We start from the raw sequence: 21715 nt of genomic DNA, 5'->3' as shown, positions 1-21715 counted from the left end.
AAAGTATGTGTTTTCATTGTAAGGAACAAGGGGAGAGACTGTTAAATACACCCACATTATTTACAATATTTTGTGCAATTTACTTTACATAATCCCAAAGAATTTAAGTGAAGTAAATTTTAGAGGGATAATTTTGTCAACCTTTAAAACACAGCAAGCTTCCAAGCAGCTATTTTTATGCATTCATTAGAAGCATGCTAGGAAACTCTTGATAAGGATTATTAGCCTTCCTTGTGAATTAATCTCCAGGTGAAAACGCTCTCAAGTTACCTTTGTTTTTTAAAGAGCAGTTCATAATCTTAGCTTTGGAAGAGTGATTTAAACTACTTGTTTGTTAGGCCTGACTTGTAATTGAGCGGAGTGAGGCAGACCAGCACGCATGTTGGGGAAGCGGGCGGCCTCGTGCTCGACCACGCCCTGGTAACCCTGCCTTCCCGGCTTTGTGCCTTTGCGCACGCGCAGTGACGCCAACTTGGCCACTAGGCGGCGCCGGGCCCTCTTCAAGTCGGCCCTTGTGGCGGTGCGTGTGGATGTGACGTCACTGCGCGCGCCGCCTCTTGTTGCTGGGCAGCGATGGCGGCTACCCTGGAGTCCTCCGCGGAGGACCCGCTGCGGAACTTTGTTCGAGTTTTGGAGAAGCGAGATGGCACAGTGTTACGACTGCAGCAGTATGGCTCTGGCGGCGTGGGCTGCGTTGTTTGGGATGCTGCCATTGTTCTTTCTAAGTACCTGGAAACGCCCGAGTTTTCCGGCGATGGGGCCCACGCTCTGAGCCGGCGGTCGGTGCTGGAACTGGGCTCTGGCACAGGGGCCGTGGGGCTCATGGCCGCTACCCTCGGGTAAGAGCTGGCGGGAGGGGGCGCCGATTTGTTCGGGAAACCCGCATTATTGGTTTACCATGCTTGTGCCTACACCTCAGTCGACCTTATTTTACAGGGCTGATGTTGTAGTCACTGATCTTGAGGAATTGCAAGACTTGCTGAAGATGAATATTAATATGAACGAGCACCTTGTCACTGGTTCTATTCAAGCCAAGGTACTGAAATGGTTTGTATGGCCTTTCAGCTTGTTTTAAGTTAACGATTTGTAGTTTCCTTTAAATTGCATTTCACTAAAAGCATAGTTAATACGAAGGGGACTTTTTAGGCTTTGTTTATAAAACTGTGTTTTAAAGTATTAAAGCAACCATTAAAATATTTGGTTGACATTTTTAAGGGGGGAAGAAATAGAAGACTTTGCTTCTCCACCAGACTACATACTGATGGCCGACTGCATATACTACGAAGAGGTAAGTACTCAGTGAGTGAAGTGCCTTCCTTTAGACGTTGTACCATGATTCGTGGATTTCATAGTGCACATTTCTTCACATTTTAACATCTCTAAATGCAGGATATTTGTCCTAAAGTTGGTGATACCGTAAAGAGAAAATAAAGGTTATAAGGAACTATATATATGTACACTCATAGTAAACGTATATACCTGTGAAACAGTGGAGAAGAGTGTTATGTGCATTTTACTAGAAGCTCCTGTAATATTTTAAAAGGGTTTTGCGTTTGGATCTGTTATGAAAAGCTAAGGTTTTTTTAAAGCTCTTCATAGTCAACATGTTGACCATGACATTGAGAATTAAGTTGCTTTGTAAAGAATTCATTTTTCTGTGGCAAGATGATTCAGAATGATTTTTTTAAAACCCATTTGTATAGTATCGTGGGCATCACTCATTTTTAAAATAAGGATTGAGCTAACCTATGTTCAAGTTAGTGTCAAACTTGCCTTTGTAGGCAAAATCAAATTAAAATAGATTAAGTAAAATTAATTTTTTAAGGGTGAAGTCATTTCAGTTTGTTTTCCCCTGGGCACTCCAAAATGCAGTCACTTGACTCCTCTCTTTGGAAACTGAAATGAGTGCAATGATTGATTAGTTAAGAGAAGTTTACTAGTTATTCGTTACGGAGCTTTAACCACATGTATTTTGTTGGATTAATTCAAAGATGGATAAGTTGGAGGGAAATTGCAATTACCCTTTGTACTTCCCCTGCCCCCTTTTTATAGTAAAAATATAAATATTTAAAAATCATAAACAAAAACTGTATTCCTTTTTGAACAGTCTTTGGAGCCATTGTTGAAAACTCTAAAAGATCTTAGTGGATTTGAGACTTGTATTATATGTTGTTATGAACAACGAACAATGGGGAAAAATCCAGAAATTGAGAAAAAGTATTTTGAGGTAAGTACTGTACTAGATTCTGTTTTTATACTGATTACCCTTCCACAAGGCTTTATGTGACTGTGTTCAAGTATATTATGGTAGTTTTGGTGGGGAAAACATTCTACTTGTAGGAACCCAAGGAAAGGATCTTTCATGGCCCACTGTTCTATTAAGCCCCCTGGTTTTTTTTCATCTTTTCTGATCTTTTATTTCTTTTTCTTTTCTAATTAGGTGATCTAATATTTACAGAACAATCTAAAGTAAAGATGACACCCTTGTCTTTTCTGGGAAAGTTTTTAATGTTTCTTGATTAAACACAATGTTTTGGGGAACATATTAACGATGTATGTATTACTTTCGGAGTTTACATCCTGTAACATGATATGTGATATGTTCTCCTGTGTTTTTCTCTACATTTTTATGAAAACTTTGACAAAGATCTCGTATCTACTTTCTTTTTTTTAAGTTTACTTATTCATTTGAGAGAGAGTGTACAGGGGAGAGGCAGAGAGCGAGTGAGAGAATCCCAGGCAGGCTGGCTCTTCCTCTCAGGGCAGAGCCCAACATGGGACTCAATCCCAGGAACCCATTAACTGTGAGATCATGACCTGAGCTGAAATCAAGTGTTAGACACATAACCACATAACTGACTGAGCCACCCTCGTGCCCTGGAAGATATCCCGTCTACTTTCAGTTTCTTTCTCTCTCTTCTCTCCCTCTCCCTCTCTCTTTCTCTCTCTCTCTCTCTCTCTCTCTCTCTCACTGTCTCTTGCTCTCAACTTTTTACTTTGAAATAAAGACTCACACAAAGTTGCAAGAGTACACAGAGCCCCGTGTATGTTTCACCCATCTTCCCCTGATTGTCATCGAAATGCTTTTGATGGGCAAAAATCCATCACTTTACAAGTGACTCCTCTTGAGGGTACATCCACACAGCCCTTTATCTGCTGAAAGGAATACTTAAGTCAGAAAGCAAGTAGATGACTGCCTTAGATACGTGCTAAAATGGTTTTTTATTTTTCTTGAAAGCAAAAGTTGAACTTTTTTTTTAACTTTTGAGAGTATAATTGAAAATTTTATATTGCTAAATAGTTTCAGTTGAGTTAAAATACATGTAAAATGCACATATATCCAGTGCTTGGCTCAGTTTTTCATATGTATACACCCCAGCAACCACCACCCTACATAAAGATAGAGAACACTTACTTGTAGGACCTTGGAAGGCCCCTACGTGCCATTCCCAAGTCATACTCTAAAATTAACCATCATTCTGACTTCTGTCACCTCAGGACACTTCATATTACTGAATTTAAAGTGTATCTCTTTTAAATTTATAGCTTCTCCAACTAGACTTTGACTTTGAAAAAATTCCTTTGGAGAAACATGATGAAGAATATCGAAGTGAAGATATTCATATTTTACACATCAGAAAGAAAAAACTGGTAAATATAGTCCCAGCTCTTTATCCTCTGTGGAGATTTCATTAGCTGGGCACTGTCTCTGAGCTAATATGTGGTATAGGTGTTGATTGTGATGTGGGGAAACAGCTCTGATAAACTCACTGAACTAAGGCACTCTCAGTGTTAAGATAACTTAATCTACCTGGGCTTGGATTCTTCCTTTAAAATTAGGCAGGCTGCTTTTACAAAGTTCTTTTCCATCCATAAATAATAGAGGTTTATAATTGGGCATTACCTCAAGCAAGTAACTCAGCTATTTGTAAGTTTGTTAGAGATTTAAAAATGCCAGTTCTGACTTCTGTGAACTTTCTCCAGTCATTCAGAATTTTTTTAAGTTTATTTATTTTGAGAGAGAAAGTGCAAGTGAGGGAAGGGCAGAGAGAGAAAATTCCAAGCAGGCTCTACACTGTCAGCACTGAGGGGCGCCTGGGTGGCTTAGTCGGTTAAGCGTCTGACTTTTGCTTAGGTCATGATCTCGCGGTTCGTGGGTTCGAGCCCCGCGTCGGGCTCTGTGCTGACTGCCAGCTCAGAGCCTGGAGCCTGTTTCAGAGTCTGTGACTCCTTCTCTCTCTGACCCTTCCCTGCTCACGCTGTCTCTCTCTCTCTCTCTCTCCTAGAAATAAATTTTTTAAAAAAATTAAAAATAAATAAATAAATACACTATCAGCACTGAGCCCAACTCCAGTCTCAAACTCATGAACTATGAGATCATGACCTGAGCCAAAGTTGGATGCTTAACTGACTGAGCCACCCAGGTGCCCCCAATTTTTTTAAACAGTAAAGTACAAAGTAAAATACAGTAAGGGAGGTCTGTACAGTAAATAAAAATGCACTGTGTTAAATAAAATTTATGTATGTTTCCCTTTTTCGTTGCTTTCTTTACCTGTTAGAATAATTGTATTTTATGCAAGTTGCCTCTGTGATGCCCAGAGTTTAAGCCTGTAGAAAGGAAGAATTGTGTCTTATCCATTTTTGTATCACCTGTGTATGTGACTAGTATAAAGCAAAAACATGGTCAAGTTTGTGAATTAAGGATGCTTAATTTAGTAAATCCCACTTGTTTCTGTTCTCTTTGATTGAATTTGCTTATGAAGAAGTTTTCCAATTATGTGAATTCTAGCCAAAAGCAAATAACATGCAGTTTGGGGGATCAAGGCTAGGTGTTAGGACTATAAAGAAAGAGGACTGGTGGGGTTAGTAATTCAGATCTACTAACTTTTATTTGGCATGGTGCTGGAGATACAAAGATAAATTTTAAAATGTTTTATGTTTTAAGGAAAGTGGTTAGCTCAAGCTGTTGTACAGGGTTGTTTTTCTTTATTTATTTTTAGGGGTACCTGGTGTCTTGGTAAAGCATCCAACTGTTGATTTCAGCTCAGGTCACAATCTCATGGTTTGTGAAGATGAGCCCTGCATCAGGCTCTGTGCTGACAGTGTGGAGCCTGCTTCATATTCTTTCTCTCCCTCGCTCTCTGCCTCTCCCCAGCTCACATTCTCTGTCTTAAAAGAAGATTTGTTTTTGAGTAATCTCTGCACCAGACGAGGGACTCAAACTTGCAATCCCAAGATTGGAGTCACATGCTCTACCAACTGAGACAGCCAGGTGCCCCTGTGCTGTAGTTGTGAAAGTAAAATTTTTTTAAGGCATAAAGATTTTGTGTATCCTAAATGTACAGGCTTGCATTCCCCCCAACCCCCACGCTCCCAGAGAATCACTTTTTTTTTTTTTTTTAATTGTTACAGAGAGAGCGCAAGCAGGGGTGGGGAAGAAATCATGAGCAGGGGACAGGCAGAGAAAGAGGGAAAGAGAGTCCTGAGTGGCCTCTGCACTGGATCCTGACGTGGGGTTTGATCTCATAGCTGTGAGATCATGATCTAAGCTGAAATCAAGAGTCAGAAGTTTAACCAACTGAGCCACCTTTAGCAGGCTCCACACTCAGTGCAAAGCCTGATGTCGGACTCAGTCCCATAACCCTGGGATCATGACCTGAGTGGATCAAGAGACCAACACTCAACTGACTGAGCCATCCAGGTGCCCCAGAATCAGTTTTTGGTTTTATTTTTTTGGTTTATTTTTTGAGAGAGACCGAGTGCAAGCGGGGGAGGGGCAGAGAGAGAGGGAGACAGAATCCGAAGCAGGCTCCAGGCTCTGAGCCATCAGCACAGAGCCCGACGCGAGGCTCAAACTCACAAACTGTGAGATTGTGACCTGAGCCGAAGTCACAGGTGCCCCAGAATCAGTTTATTTTTAAAAATTGATAACATTCACATACCATAAAATTCACCCTTTTAAAATGTACAATGTAGTGGTTTTATAGTATACTCAGAGTTGCACAATCATCACCTTTTTAATTCTAAACATTTTTATCACCCCAAAAAGAAACCCCATACCCATTAGCAGTCACTTCCTATTCCTGCCTTTCCCTAGTCCTTGGCAACCATCAGTCTGTTCTCTATTGATTTGCCTATTCTGAACATTTCATATAAATGGAATCACACACTCTGTGGCTTCCTGTATCTGGCTTCTAACAGCACAGTGGTTTTTAAGGTTTATACATGTTGGAACCCACATTATCAGCACTTTTTAAGTTTTTTAAGTATAATGTATTTTTTTTTAAATACAGTTTAATATTTGTGTGCATATACTACACTTTATCGATTCATCGTTTGATAGGCATTTCAGTGGTTTTCACTTTTGGCTATAATGAATAATACTATGAGTATTCATGTGAGAATTTTTGTATGACCTATGTTTTCAAATTTCTTGGGTATGTACCTTAGAGTAGAATTGCGGGGTTATATGCGAATTCTGTAACTTTTTGAGGAATTAACAAACTGTATTCCAAAGCTACTGTACCATTTTAGTTCCTACTAGCAATAGCTGAGTCTAATTTCTTTGTATCCTCACCAACACTCGTCATTGTCAATTTTTTGATTCTACCCATCTTAGTAAGTGTGAAGTGGTATCTCATTGTGGTTTTTATTTTCATTTCCCAAGTGACTAATCATGTTGAATATCTTTGCATGTACTTATTGGCCATTTGTATATCTTTACAGAAGCACTTTGCCTGTTTTTAAATTGGGTTGTCTATTTATTGTTGAGTTGTAACAGTTGTTTATATATTCTGGGTATGAGACCCTTAACAGAACTTCCAAGTTCTTTCTTTCTTTCTGTGAGTTGTCTTTTTTTTTTTTTTTTTTTTTAATGTTTTATTTATTTCTAGGAGAGAGAGAGAGAGACAGCGTGAGCAGGGGAGGGTCAGAGAGAGAGGGAGTCACAGACTGAAACAGGCTCCAGGCTCTGAGCTGGCAGTCAGCACAGAGCCCGACGCAGGGCCCGAACCCACGAACCGCGAGATCATGACCTAAGTGAAAGTCAGACGCTTAACCGACTAAGCCACCCAGGCGCCCCGTCTTTTTGTTTTCTTGATAGTATATCCTTTGAAGCACAAAGCTTTTTAATTTTGATGATGTCCATTGTGTCTCATTTTTCTTTGATTGCTTGTGTTTAGGTATCAGCAAAGAACCATCTCTAAAAATTATGCATGATTGTTCCTTTGAATTGCATTTAGCCATTACTAGGCATATTACCTAGTATTAAGTACCCAGTAAGTACTTAATTTTTGGTAAGAAATCTATCTTTAAAGTTTCCTTTTTTTCTTTTTTTTTTTCTTATAGAAATCTCCATCGTGAAACCTTTAGTCATCTTACCCAAGTCTCTAACAACCTGGGTAAGCTAAAGATGTGAGTGGAGCATTGTGAATACAGCATGGGAAGATTGTGTTCACAGATTATTCCAGCATGTCCTTAGAGATTCGATATATAAATGACAACTACCATGGGCTGCCTGCAATTTGAAAAATGATTACTGATTGCCTGCCTGCCATTGGGCCTGAAATCCAACTTAGTTTACTTTTAGCTCAGTATCAAGTTCTGCTTAAAAGAAAATTGCGTATCAGTCACTCCTCAAATGAAAATAGGTATTGAGATTTGCCAAAGTCTCTGCCAAAAGTAACCAGTGAAGCTGCATGGGTGATTTGGTGTATTGTGAGGAAACTAGAGATAAATTGATCCAATTTCTAAAGAGAGGCATCTATTACTATGTAATTATGTTTAAATTGAGACTAGTAAAATTTAGTTGTCTTCTAGATAGATAAGTATAAAAAGAGTTTTTTATTTTAACATCATTCTGCAGTGGATTTATATGTATCTTCTACTTCATTGCTGTTATTAAGATAGCTTTAGTATATAAATGTTCTCTTATTTAAAAAAAAAGCAAAAATATTATTTTGTATACTTAAATTAGCCAAAGTTTTATTCTTTTCCTCCACCATACATGTCTGTGTGAGTTGAATAGTAAATTATACTGTAATGAGTTGGTAAGAATGAAAGTAAGAAATCAGGAGGGGGGAAAGGTATCTTTACAGAATCTTCCATCTGAGAATGGAGTTGGAATAAAAAGCCCGGTTTCAGGCTTGTGCACTTATGTGGCTCTTGCACTTCTCCTTATGTATATCTTCTAGGAAAATGACTAAAATCACTGGTGTTTTTTCATCAAACAGAGAAAGGTTTTTAAGTAACTACACATGTAGTTCTGTATACATTTAGCAAATGATTTTGGTTCTGTGTAGTCTGTTTTATGTTTTTAATGATAATCATCTGCTCACACTCGATCTATCAAGGACTTCAGTCATACCAGTTGTGAAGAGGAATACTAACTGGATGGGATTCTGGTACTTACAGGCATTGGTGCTAGGTGGCACATTTTATGTTTTAAAATAAACGTTGTTTTTGAGATCCTTTGATTTTGTGAATGTTTCAGAGATGGTTTTGAAGAAAATGAACTCTAAAGCAGACTTTCCAGAAAAAGCAAAAGCAGCCCTATTTAGAGAAATTAAGGATCCAAGTCAAAAGAACCATTCTTTTCTCCAGGCTTCCTTCAATCTTTAAAGTTTGTTTTGCTGTTCTTCAAAATGTGTTGTTCATACTGCCCTTAGCATTTTATTAAGCAGTTTACTAAACAGTATAAACTAAATATATGATACTTTGTTAGTTACGGATAGCACCAGTTATTATTAGTGAAATCTTGGTACAAGTAACTACTTTCTAGCCTTTTTCAGAAGTTGTGGAGCTTATAAAAATAAGTCTGACATTGACCAGCTATAGTGATCCACCCAGGTTCTTCAGATCCCTCTCCCTCCTTCCCTGTTCACTAGATCTGTAATATTCACTGCCTCTGGGTCTTTGGCCTGAAGTGCTCCTTGAGATTTCTGGATGAAAGCCCGGCTTCTTTACCTCACATAGGTGCACCTTATACTCCAGAACTCTCTGGAGGAGTTGGGTTGAGGTCAGCCTCTACCGCTTTATCAGAATCACCCCTTTGCTTGAGTATGCTTCCTTCCCTGTCCTATTTCCACTCCTTACTTTTTCTTTAATAAGTCACTTGCATACATTCATTACCACCTGTTCTAGAAAACTGACCTAAGTCACTGACTGTAGATTTAAGTAATTTTTAACATTAAATCATGGGATTTTTTTTTGTCCCTATTCTGGATTTAACACCAAAGCATAGACTAAAAGTTACCAAGTCTCCACGTTGTAAGAAGAGAAGTACTGGTGGTTAGGACCAGTGAGCACTGCATGGCTTACTGAGGGCTGCCAGTTCATGTAACACGCTGTGTCATGAACCACCATTCCACAGATGGGGAGGCCAGGGAGAGGCAGTGTTGGGGAAGGGGATCTAGTCCTTTGGGCTCTCGCGAGAGAGGGGATAGGAAGCATCTGTACTCAGAAACCACAAGAGGGAGGCCTGAGGGAATAATTCAAGATTCAGGATGCCTCTAAGAAGGGGAACCCCAGCATTTTCTCCACCTGGTTGGATTTGTGTTTACCCAGCATGTTAGCCTATCTGTTGGCTGTTCTAGAGCACAGGAATGGAATTGGAGAGGCAGGGGCTGTCAGGCAGAGAGGTATTAAAGATGGATCCTGTCAGCCTGAGAGTTGATAACATAAGTTGGAGGCTGAAGGACTTGTGCAGCCACGTGAGGAAGTTCAAGGGCAGGAGCTGTAAATGAGACGTGTGATGCCAGGGACTGGGGATCAGCCAGGATGCAGCCAAATCTCAAGGGACTGCCAGGGCTGGGTTGCGGGGACTGCTCAGGAGTGAGCTGCTGTGCCTCTGGGAGTGGAGGGTGGGGTTGCCATTATGCACCATGAAACCCATAGGCTAATTGTCAGCCTTCAGTTATCGCTGATTAGGGAGTCCTCAAACTAGGCTGCACGTGGAATCACCTAGAAAATTAAAAGCAAACAAAAGCCATTTTCAGGTTGCAGTTGAATTAAGTAAGAGGCATGGAATTTTTATCAAACGGCTCCAAGTGGTTTGGGTGTTTGGCCTAAGTTGGGAACCACACATTAAGGAAACCTCTTCCAAAATCTACTTCCCAAGAGAAAGAGCAAAGAGAGGAGAAATATAAAAACAACCCATCCATGATTAGAATGGACCTGCACTGCATAAGGAGGAAAAGAGCTTTGAATCCAGTGTGGACTGGCCTGTGCAAGAGGGCTTAAACAGGACTGAACTTTAGAAACTATTTACCTGAAAATGTAGAGGATCTGACCAAGGTAAAGGTGATGCTACTCAAGAGGAAAGTGGAAGGGAGTCCGATAGCTGGAAAAAGGAAATTGTTGCAGGTCAGTCTCCAATGACTTGAGTCTCCCGTGTCTACCAGTTAAAACTAAAGTTTTTTGAAGTTGCATAACTTTGAATCTCCATCAGGTATAGTTTGTAACCAAGGGTCTCTGACTCTTAAGTGTGATGAACGTGGGAGTGAAATTAGGTTGTTTTTAATTATTTTAGGAAGTATTAATCCAGAATGATTTTTTTTTACACAGCTACCCTTTTTTTCTTGTCAAATGATGCCAGATGCAATATAATAACTCAGACCATAAATGTTCTATTAATTTAAAGATGTATGGGTTCTAGAAATAGGACTGTTGTTCTAAAGTTTCCCTGTAGATGGCATTGTTTCACTTTGTCTTTAAACAGTTTATAAAAAGGAAGTCGTTAAAATAGAATATTTTGAAATAGAATCACACTTGCATTTTAAAGGAGAACCAAATTAGATTTTATAAAATAAACATACAGGGTACCTGGGTGGCTCAGTCAGTAGAGCATCCAACCCTTGATCTCAGGGTCATGAGTTCATACCCCACACTGGGTGTGGAGCCTACTTAAAAAAATAATAAACCTACCTATTATGATTTGCTTTCCAGCATAACATGGTTGTCTTAGTGTGTTTGGGCTGCTGGAACAAAATATCCCAGACTGGGAGGCTTATAAACAACAGAAATGTATTTCTCACCATTCTGGAAATTGGAAGTCCAAGATCAAGGCACCAACTTCCTCATAGGCAGCTGTCTTCTCATTGTAACTGCACATGGCAGAAGGGACAGATGATCTCCCTGGGGTCTCTTTTAGGGCACTGATCCACTTACTAGAGCTTCACCCTCATGACCTACTCATCTCTCAAACACCCACCTCCAGATACCATCACACTGGGGGAATAAGTTTTAACATTAAGATTTTGGGCTGGGTCAGGGGAACACACACATTCAGACCATAACAACAGTATAAGGAAAGCTGGATTTTTTTCTTATAAAATTATATTTGATATATCATTATGTCTATTGCATTCTTTTTTTTTTTTTAAGTTTGTTTATTTTGTGCACAAGTGAAGGAGGGGAAGACAGAAGGAGAGAGAGAGAGAGAGAGAATCCCAAGCCAGCTCTGCACTGTTAGCGCAGAGCCTGATGCAGGACTCAAACCCACTAACCATGAGATCATGACACGAGAAGAAGTCAAAAGTTTAATTGATTGAGCCACCCAGGTGCCCCAATTGCATTCTGATATGCCTTTTGAATTGCTGAGTGTTTTTCCTAAAGCTACAGAAATTGCAATTCATAAACCATTTCTCTGCTATGGATATCTTCTGTGAGAGACATTTAAGAGACTAAATTAGTTGGTCAGGTTCTGAAAATTAAATTGACCTTGAAAGTACCTTTTATATAATGCATGATTCTATGTTTGAGGTACTTGAACCTTCTAATTAATTTTAATTAGCTTTTCAAACCAGTGTACTTTCCTCACTAGAGTAATAAGTAGTTTTTACATCAGAAGACTGAAGCTCTTTGACTATGCGTAGTCCTGTAGGCTTAGGCCAGCTACTTGATACTCAGTTTTTCTCTCTCCTCAGGAAACATCAGGGTTTGAAAGAGTTTCATTGATAATAATTGTGAAAACTCAGTTTTGATTCATTGATAATAATTGTGAAAACATTCAGTTTTCATACCATGGAGGCCTTCAAGCTAATACAAATACAGGAAAAATTGTGGCAGCAAAATTTTACTGAAAATCAAGTAATGGAAAAGTAATGTTTTCACTCTACATAATTTTGAGTAAGAGAGCAGTAAATTCTCAAACCATTTACACCAGTTAGGTAGGTTAAAACTGTTACATACTTGGGGTCACTTAAGACATTGTCTTCAGTTCTTGAGTATTGGTTCAGGTTTTGTGAAGATCTAGTGAGTGCATCAATTTGTGAGATAAATTTTACGTAATTCTCAGCAATGACAAGACAGTTTTCAAATAATAGATTTAAAAAATGTGTTAGAGCAAATTACCTCCATGATAATGTTTTTTTCACGCATCCTGAAAACCATGTGTCAGAGCACAGGCCTGGAGACCAGATTATCTCAGCTTGAATTCCAGTTCTGCCATTTACTAGCTGTGTGACCTTGAGAAAGTTATTTAAACGTAATGTGCTTGTTTTCTCATATGTAGATGAGGATCATAATAGTATCCACCTAATAGTTTGCCATGGGGGTTAAAGTCAGTTTAATACGTAAAATGTACTCACGTACCTGGCATATACTAAGTGTTCAATACATGTGATTACAGTAGAGGTGGAATTACTTTACATGTAGGGAGTAAGAAAATGTGTATAGTATAAATCTATTTATGTCTATACGCAAAATCTGGGTGTCTTTTTGGGAGTATAGGACCCATGTAAACATGACTCTCCCATCATGGTGGGAATGGCGCTTGGGCCAGGAGGACGTTGAGAACACTGTTCATGCACAGTTATTTGAACAAGTAAGCAATTTTAGAAAAAGGAAGAAAATGGAGTGGAAGAAAAGCATTTGTTTGCTGGGTTTTTTTTTTTTTTTTTTGAGATGTTTTATATATTTTTGAGAGAGGGAGGCAGCAGTCTCCCTCTTGTCAGGGCAAAAAGCCCGACATCGGGCTCGAACCCACAAACTGAGTATATAACCTGAACCAAAGTAGGATGCTCAACCAACTGAGCCTCCAGGCCCCCCTGTCATTTTTACAGTTTTATTTTATTGTTTCTTTTTTCAATGTTTATTTTTGAGAGAGAGAGGCAGAGAGACAGAACGTGAGCAGGAGAAGGGCAGAGAGGGAGGGAGACACAGAATGAGAAGCAGACTCCAGGCTCTGTGCTGTCAGCACAGAGCCCAACATGGGGCTCAAACCCACAGTCTGGGAGATCATGACCTGAGCCAAAGTCAGACCCTTAACTGATAGAGCCACCCAGGCGCCCCTCATTGTTATGGTTTTAAAGTAAGTGCATTGGCATGCAAAGGCTATTAGAAACAGGAAATCCTCATATCTAAATACAGGAGCCTGATCTTGGCTGTCTGGAGCTCCAGGATTAACATCCTACCTCCCTGAACCTTCATCCACTTCTTCACTTTTTGATTCTTATTATCACATCTGTTAAACTGGTTAGATAACAGGTCATTAAAAGTATAGCAGCAGATCATTTTTCTGAAGCCTAGGACTTGATGTATCTACATAACTATTTTGAAAGTTTAGATGTGTTAACTCGAAAAGCAAAGTGAGTCTAAAATACTTCTGTAGCAGTTACTTTCCAGATAAACAGTTTTTTACCACGTCATACATATATACTGGGTTCCGGGATCTTAGCATAATTAATCCCTTGGACTACCTAGGCATACCAGCAGACAAGAATGAGAGAATGCGAAGGAATTGTATCTGCTTCCTCACCAACCAGTGTAAAGAGGCACATGGTACCTACATTTATTAAATTTTCAAGGCCTTTTTATTTTCAACTGATGGAAAAGACTATCATGAACACTAAATAGCTGGTTTTCGTTTTTAGAAACATGTATTATCTGTAATGCACTAACTTATTTTGATAAATAGTAAGTTTGTACTTTTTAGTATTCACAAGGTTGAAAACTGCTATTTGTTCCTTGCAAAGCAAGATTAAGACTTTTGGAGAAGAGTTATTCCTGATGTAGAGCTTACAGGCTTAAATGTTTGAATAGTTACCAGATTTCCTTCATGTTATTACCTCTAATGAAGTACCACTGACAATCTATTAACCCATGATGGATCAGTGCTTTTAAACACTCTTGGGTAATTTTTTTAAAGTTAACTTTTATTCCATTTTGTAAGCGTACTGAAACCCAGGCATCAACAGTGTGGCTTTCAGTTCTACCTGTCAGCTCATCATTGCATGAATAAATTAATAAATGCTTGCTGGGAGTTGAGAGTATACAGTACAAAGTTCCCATGTATCCACATTCAGTACCTGACCTCATTCCTTTAGGAATGTGTCGAGAAAACCCGCTTGTACTGCAATGCCCAGTATAGGTGCACATTGATGCTCCAAATACAAGTAGCGTGTCTTATCCAAAACTTAGATGAAAAGTTTTACACTTGCATTTAGCATGAATGTAAAGAATAATCTCATGGCATATAATTCACATCGAACGTAGGCCTGGTTTCTTGAAACTTAAAAGCCAGAAAAACAAGTCACCCACTCTTGGTGTGAGTGTGTTTATTGTTTAACCAGAGCGTGTCTTTGGATTTCTGTGACATTTATGAATGTAGGTACAAAAATGTGCTTTTAAAGTAAGCTATCTTCTTTCTAAATCTTATCACAAAGATTTTAAAAATCGTTTGTTGTTCCAAAACTCTCTGCGCTCTCAATATAGATGATACCCGCATTTGTCTGTTACTCTCTCTGAAGTAGTGGTTGAGATCCCAAGGAAGAGGAGAGCACAGTAGCAGCTTAGTATGGCCAGTAGGAACGGAATTCGCCATTAGCCCTGGAACACAGCCCCAGCTTTATTCCATGTCCAGTCACCTTCCCTTTATGCACCCAAGCTTGAACATTCTGTTTTTCTCTTGAGAAAATCGTTCACTTGATTACCACCTAATCTAGCTGTGTGTCCCTGGGCAACTTGACCTCTCTTAGTGTTCATGTCCCTTTCCGTAAAACGAGAATGCTGCGCACTGGCTAGCACTGTGGTGATGGTTAAACTAGATAATATATGGGAACGAGAGCAGGGAGGAAGGCTTCTCCTGAAAATTGAGACTGGTCAACCTTTGCAGACTGGAGAAGTGTGGAAGAAGCCATCCCAAGTAAACAACACGTGACGGGGTCCAGGGGAAAACAAAGCCTCGGTTGTCAAAAAGAAGGGATTCTGTTTTGCAGTATGCCTATCAATTACTTTTATGTCCCACCCTGACTTTTTCACCTCCTCTTTAGACTCCACCTTCATCACAGGAAGGGAGTAGGAGGTCATGGGGAGAAGAGGTTGCTCTTACCAAAAAAAAAAAAAAAAAAAACCTGAAAGGCATTAATAAGCTATTAGGCATTACTGGTTTGGTACTTCCCAGGAGAATGTAAAACCAAAACAAAACAAAGAAATAGATAGCCCCTTGAAGCCACAAAGATCCCAGTGCTGCAGATTAGCAGAAGCAGAGTTTAGCAAAGAAGTTAATGGAGACTCTTCAAAATACTGTAAAGGGAATAGCAAATGAAATATGGCCTGTTGCTGTTCTTCCACATTTAACTGGAAGCTGAGGTCCTATATGTAAAGTATCTAGAACAACACCTGATGTAAAGGACCCTCGAAACATTACGTTCTCTTCCCTTCTCCCATTATCATATCCACCCTCCATGACTTCTGTGGAACATTTGACACATTTTATTCACCTCTTTCAATTCAGTCCACCAACAGGTACAAAAACAGGTATCCCTGGGCGTCCAGTATACATATTGGTACTCTCTTAGGTACTAAGGGCAAATAAATTGATAAAATGCAATCTACACCCTTAAGTTGTTTACTCACTCATAATGTGATAGGCATGCAAAACTAATTGCAGCTCTGGGAAAAGTGCAATAATAAAGTTATGAATTAGCTACAGTGGCTATGTAAAGGAGAGTATGGTTAACTCTGCCTGGGTTGATCAGGGAAGATTTCACGAGGGGACCATGGAGTTGATTTTTTAAGGGTGAATTGGAATCCAGTGAGCAACCTGTCAGGTGTTCCAAACAAGCACCTGTAACTGCATCAAAGGTAGGGGTTTGGTGGTGTTGGAGCATAGGGTGTATCAGATGACTGATTGGTAGGCAGGAGGGCAGGGAAGGACATGGAGAGTCTTATATACCATATTCAGGAGTGTAAGTTGAATTCTCTAAGCAATGAGAGGATATTAAATGGGGAAATCACTTGTGTCAAATCATTTTAGAAGGATCATTCGGACACTAACCCCTAGGACAAGACATGAGGCCAGGCAAGGAGTAGGCATTAAAATGGCCCAGCAGAGAGATGTTGGGATGGAGGTAAGGGGTCTGAACTCAGGCAGTAGCAGTGTGAATGGACAGGAAGGGATAGATTCGAGAGCCATTGTGGATGTAGACTGAGCAAGAAATGACATAGGTGACCATGGAGCATCCTGGTAGAGTCAGGGCCTGCACAGCCCACACAGTGCCCTTGTGCACATGAGATAGGATTCTTTTTCTTTAAAGTACTTTCTTTTAGAAAAGCATTGTATTAATTTTATCAAAACTAGAGATTTTAATGCCAGCTACTAGAAAATTGTCATGTATACAAATTACATAAATTTGGAATCAAATTATAATTAAAAAAATTTTTGTTTTCAAAACAGTATCTACAATGTGAATGGTGTCCCCTTTCAGTGGTGCTTTTTGCAGTACACAGCCTGAACAACCACACATTGCAGCCCTGGTAAGATATACTGTAATTGACAATTAAATATATTGGTTTGGGGGCAGAGGAGAGGGTGGATAGTGAAACGTAAGGTCTTATAGATCACTCCAAATGTATAGATTGAAGAAAACATCCAAGATAATATCCTGGGAAATACCTGAATTCAAGGAATAATTGGAAAGAAGGGAACCAATAAAAGAGACATCTTGGAAATGTCTTCTCCCTTGGCCTCAGGAACAAGCAGTTCTAAATTTAAATGCTTTGATGGTCATATAACTCCTATTTGTGTATATCAGACACCGAGATCTCCAACCTGCCTTTCATGTGCCAAGTTCAGATTTTGTACATCTGTCCCCAAATCAACAGAGTAATGCTGCTTACTAGTCAGTAGTTTCATTGCCTGCAGCACAGCGGTGCTTGGATCATTATTTTAATACTTGGTCCACATGCTATAAAAATGAGAGAAAACCCAAAAAAGAATATGGTGTCATTAATGATAGAACACTTAGGTCTCAAATTAATGCATCCTAGACCAGGGTGGAAATACTGCTTCTCAGAAAGCTATAAATCCTTAGCCTCCATGGCTGCTCATTGGACTTAGTTTGGTTGTGAGTTCACTGTAAAAAGGAACAAGGAGAATAGGAAATAGTACAGAACCAACACTGGAAATCTTGATGTTGGACATGGAGGTCTAATTCATTTTCTCTTTGGGAATTGTACTCCCCTCCTGTTTGCGTTCAGTAAGTTCAGCTTCACCCTTCTGCCCCGCGTCTGGCAGCTCCTTCTCAGTCTTCATCCTGAGTCCCTGTTCCTTCCCTGTTGCCTCCCTCACGATTGCCCAGACTTCTGTCCTTCGACAGCTCACTTCTCCGTACTCTCCTTCACGGACGGTGCAGTTCTCGTGATTCCAGCCACAAGCCTGTTGAAGATTCTCCGTCCCTCCACCTCTGGCTCCGACCCCTCTCCTGAGCTCTGGCCTCGCCTCGTAGCTGCTTGCCTGAGCTCCTCCTCTGCTGGCTCAAGCAGCAGTAGGTCCATTTCAAGCAACATCTCTGCCATTTAGACTCTTCTGCTTTGCTTTCTAGTTTTACTAATGGTACCATTCTTACACGATTTCTAATTCTTTCTGCCTCTACGTAAAACCGGCGTATCTAAGAATGCCCCGTCAGAGGGACTCGCCTCTTTCTCCCCTTTCTGTTTTTACTGCCACCACCTCGGGTCGGGCCTCATTACCTCTAATTTATCGTCCTGTCATAGTCTCCCACTTGCAGCATCTCTCCACACACATCTGTGCAAACAGTGGTGGCAGAGCACTCTCCTAACGTGGGAGTTCCAAACTATTCCTCCTCCTGCGCGGAAACCTCCCCAGAGTCTTCCAGGTTAAGTAAAAACTCCCCGGCAGGTGTTCAGTACCCTCCTCGGTACATCTCCTTCTACTTGCCTCTTGCTCTCTTCCCAAGTTTCTGGATACACAAGGTGTTTTCCTGCCTCTGTCTTTACTCATGATCTTTCCATGTGGTGGCCAATCGTAGCAATACCTTCTGTCTTCCATCAGACCTTCTCCCAACTGTCTGATAAAGACCAAATGGACCCACTGCACTGACCACCCCCGCCAACCCTGTAACCAAACCCTGCCCAATCACTTCATGTCTTCAACTGCAGTGTAGGGATGGGTGTCATATGACCCAAGCTAGCCCCCAAGAGCCCTCCTGGATCGGAGGCACTTCTTTTCTAGGATAGCTAATGCTAATGATAAAGTAAGCCTTGAGCTACCCAAGAGTAAAGGTCAACACAGAGGAAAGCAGTCTAGAAGCAAAGAGAGAAATTGGGATTCACTTTGAGCCTCTGGAAGCAGCCATACCTAAAGCCAGCGATACTTTCTGGACTTTCCGGTCATATAACCTTGTTAACTTTGGTTTGGGATCGGATTTCTCTTCCCTGTAGTGGAGCAGGTCCTAACTAGTGGAATGTTCAAACCTTTCTTGCTCTTTACACCCTACTACCTTAAGATCCTTTTCAATGATGACTTTTCTCAGGAAGTGATCTGGTTTTTAAGTCTTCATTTTGTCCATAATACCAGCCAGATCATCTTAGCAGCCGACTTACAAGCTTTCTAGAATAGTTTTAGTTGCTGATCATACTATGGAAATCCTAAACTATCAAACTACAAAAATAAACGTCACGAAATGAGTCAGAAAGTAAAAGTGAGGACACAAAAACCGGTTGTGGGGATAGTTGATTTAATGTGTTAACAAAAGAGGAAATTCACCACTTTGCACCCAGAAAATGTTCAAGCCTCCACCTCTGTCCGAATCCTGGGATTATAATTTAAACAGATTAACTCAAGAAGATGAATTCCTCAGGAGAGAGGGTAGATTCTGAGGCTGGGCTAACCCTCAGGGTTAGGGAATGCCTGAAGAGCAGAGGGAAAGTTACAACATGCATCAGGAGAGGTCCTCAGGCAGTAAGGTCTGAGATCTAGAGAGCAAGATTAGGAATGCAAAGTGTCCTCTCAGAAGGGTTTAAAATACCTTGCTGCTCTTCTCCTGGGCTACAGGAAAAGCCCACATTTAGCATGGAGTTTTCACTTTTATCTTTTTTTTTTAAGTTTAGTTATTTATTTTGAGAGAGAGCATGAGCAGGGGAAGGGCAGAGAGAGAGAATGCCAAGCAGGCTCCAAACTGTCAGTGCAGAGCCCAGCATGGGGCGTCAACTCACACACCATGAGATCATGACCTGAGCCAAGATCAGATGTTTAACTGACTGAGCCATCCAGGCACCCCCAATTTTTATCTCTTTCGTTGTAATTGCCTCTAGTTACACAGCACTCAGGAAAGCGACAACTCGGTGTAGCCTACCTGTGGTGGCAGAAAGTGAAGAAACCAGGGTAAGGATCACATTTGGCCACGTCACCCTCTGTGGATGCCCACAGGAAGGAAGCATAGGGACAGGTCTGGAAAGGCCAGGCAGAGCCTACCGGACGGACAGAGCAGGGCTGGAAACACCAGGGAAAGCACCTGCACTGGTGGGCCCCTCGGAGACATGCAAGATAGAATCCCTTCCCAGCATATGCCAGAGGGGCGCCCTGCAATAGAGGCAGAGCTGACCCTTGGGAGGCAGATGTTACAGATACGATACACATTTTACGGACTTTAGATGTACTGGTTCAGAGCAAAGTATTTGAAAAGATTGTAGTGAGGCTAATTTTTTTATATCCCCAGATTTGAAAGTGTCAATACAATTTATACTTACATTCTATTATTCTAAATAAATTGGTAACGTAGTTTTAAAAATTGTGATATGGGGCGCCTGGGTGGCTTAGTCGGTTAAGCGTCCGACTTTCGCTTAGGTCGTGGTCTCGCGGTTCGTGGGTTCGAGCCCCGCGTCGGGCTCTGTGCTGACTGCCAGCTCAGAGCCTGGAGCCTGTTTCAGTCTGTGACTCCCTCTCTCTCTGACCCTCCCCTGCTCACGCTCTCTCTCTCTCCTAGAAATAAATAAAAACATTAAAAATATATATTAAAAAAAATTGTGATTTATGGGATGTCTAAAGTTTTTCTGTTGCAACTACACAGCCTCCTAAAACAAAATTGAGAAAAAAAAGTCTAAAATAAAAGCATGATTTTAAAAGTTTCCAGAATGATCCCTGAGTCTCACAAGGGGTAATTTATGAAAGACCAAAGAACCATTCACTTACTATTCCCACAATAAAGCCCTAAATTAATTTTAAATACAGCTTTGATGATTGACAGATGATTGACTGCAGTTATAGGAGAATTAAATTACCAACCAGGAGGAAATCAGATTAAATGTTGGGGTTGCATATGGATGGGCTCGGGACTGTCAAAACTGATATAAGTACCACTTGATGTGATCTCGCTTAATGTGATCAGGGCTAACATAAGACTCAGGCTAATGTTGCCACTTAGCAATTCAGAGTTTTGCATTTAGATAAAGATCTCTCCCCAGACCTGTGTAATGTGAGCAGAGAGAATGATGGTGTGCATTTATAAGGAAGGGTGAAGGCTGTAAGTAGGTTCGTAATTAATTGATAAAAGCCCGGAGGTATTCTACAGCTTTATTTTTCTTACCAATGTCTAGAGCACAGGCACACCTTGCCAGATAGCCTTGAAAAATGTGACCGTTACTCCAGAGCAAAAAGAATGGCGTTGCTTGCTGCCCTTCCATGAGGACCTCTCAAGGAGGGTGGAATTCTGTGAAGAGAGAGCCCAGAACCCTGGCCTGCTCACCCTCCCGTGCTCAGGAGGAGAACAAAATGGCTCCAGCTTACACACCTCCTGAAAATGTTTCTCCAGACACAGGAGAGATCACATGACTCTCCGCCTGATCCATGAGTTCCCAGAGTGCTTTGCTCTCACGCCTTGACCGTGATTTGCAGAGTCCCCTCAAGTCACACTGTCCCTCTCCTGATTAAAGATTTGCCTCAGCACCTCTTGCAGGAAACTTTCTGGGCTAGACGAAGACCAGATGGTGAAGGCTCAACTCCTATTTCTGCTGCGGATGGGCTGTGAGTCCTTGGGCAGGTCCCTTGGTCTGACTTTGTTTCTTCATCTATAAGATAGAGGTGATGATGGTGGTGGTAGTTGTGGTGACGTTTGTTCTGTCCACCCACAGAGTTCTTAAGATGCTCAGATAGGAAAATGGGTGTGAGAGCCAAATGTCAGCCTCAAAGCTGAATGGAAATGTGAGTTACTGCGTTTGGTGCTCACCTTTGACAAAAGGTATGATTCCTTCTTCCCCTCTCCTCAGCCAGGCGCGCTCCATTCGGGAACAGACAGTCACTCCTCCAGGAGCGCCAGCTCTGTCAGTTCACAGCAGCTGTTTGTGGATCTGCTTCGTCTCCCAGTGAGCAGGGCTTCTTAGCTGAAGTTCTGCAGAAGCGAGTGGAGACAGACTGTGGATCAGTTCCCCTGGGTCTCTCAGGCTTTTGTCCTCTCAGGCCCTAGTTGATCTTGGGCCA

General features: G+C 40.9%; 1 protein-coding gene across 20 annotated transcripts in view; it reads left to right on the top strand.

The window, feature by feature from the left end:
- The first annotated feature begins 50 nt into the window (after positions 1-50).
- VCPKMT (valosin containing protein lysine methyltransferase) overlaps positions 51-21715 on the top strand; it is a 70671-nt gene continuing 49006 nt past the window's right edge. For 15 of the 20 annotated variants that reach the window (XR_005525527.1, XR_005525518.1, XR_005525509.1 and 12 more), the window contains exons 1-7: positions 51-839; positions 937-1047; positions 1216-1288; positions 2108-2227; positions 3547-3651; positions 7348-7400; positions 16676-16755. Coding sequence is in view for 2 of the 20 variants with exons in the window: in XM_039217353.1 (XP_039073284.1) it covers positions 574-839; positions 937-1047; positions 1216-1288; positions 2108-2227; positions 3547-3696 (720 nt within the window). In the remaining 18 variants the exon portion in view is untranslated. Of the gene's footprint in view, positions 840-936; positions 1048-1215; positions 1289-2107; positions 2228-3546; positions 3897-7347; positions 8471-16675; positions 16756-17994; positions 19376-19554; positions 20022-20837; positions 20940-21715 lie in introns of those variants that run through there. The other 5 variants (XR_005525525.1, XR_005525524.1, XR_005525526.1 and 2 more) reach the window with 5 other exon arrangements.

This window comes from Hyaena hyaena, unplaced genomic scaffold (assembly GCF_003009895.1).
Source record: "Hyaena hyaena isolate Hyena2069 unplaced genomic scaffold, ASM300989v1 scaffold_683, whole genome shotgun sequence".
Lineage (NCBI taxonomy): Eukaryota > Metazoa > Chordata > Mammalia > Carnivora > Hyaenidae > Hyaena > Hyaena hyaena.
The sequence above is the reverse complement of the archived record's forward strand: the minus strand, read 5'-3'. Positions and strand labels throughout refer to the sequence as shown.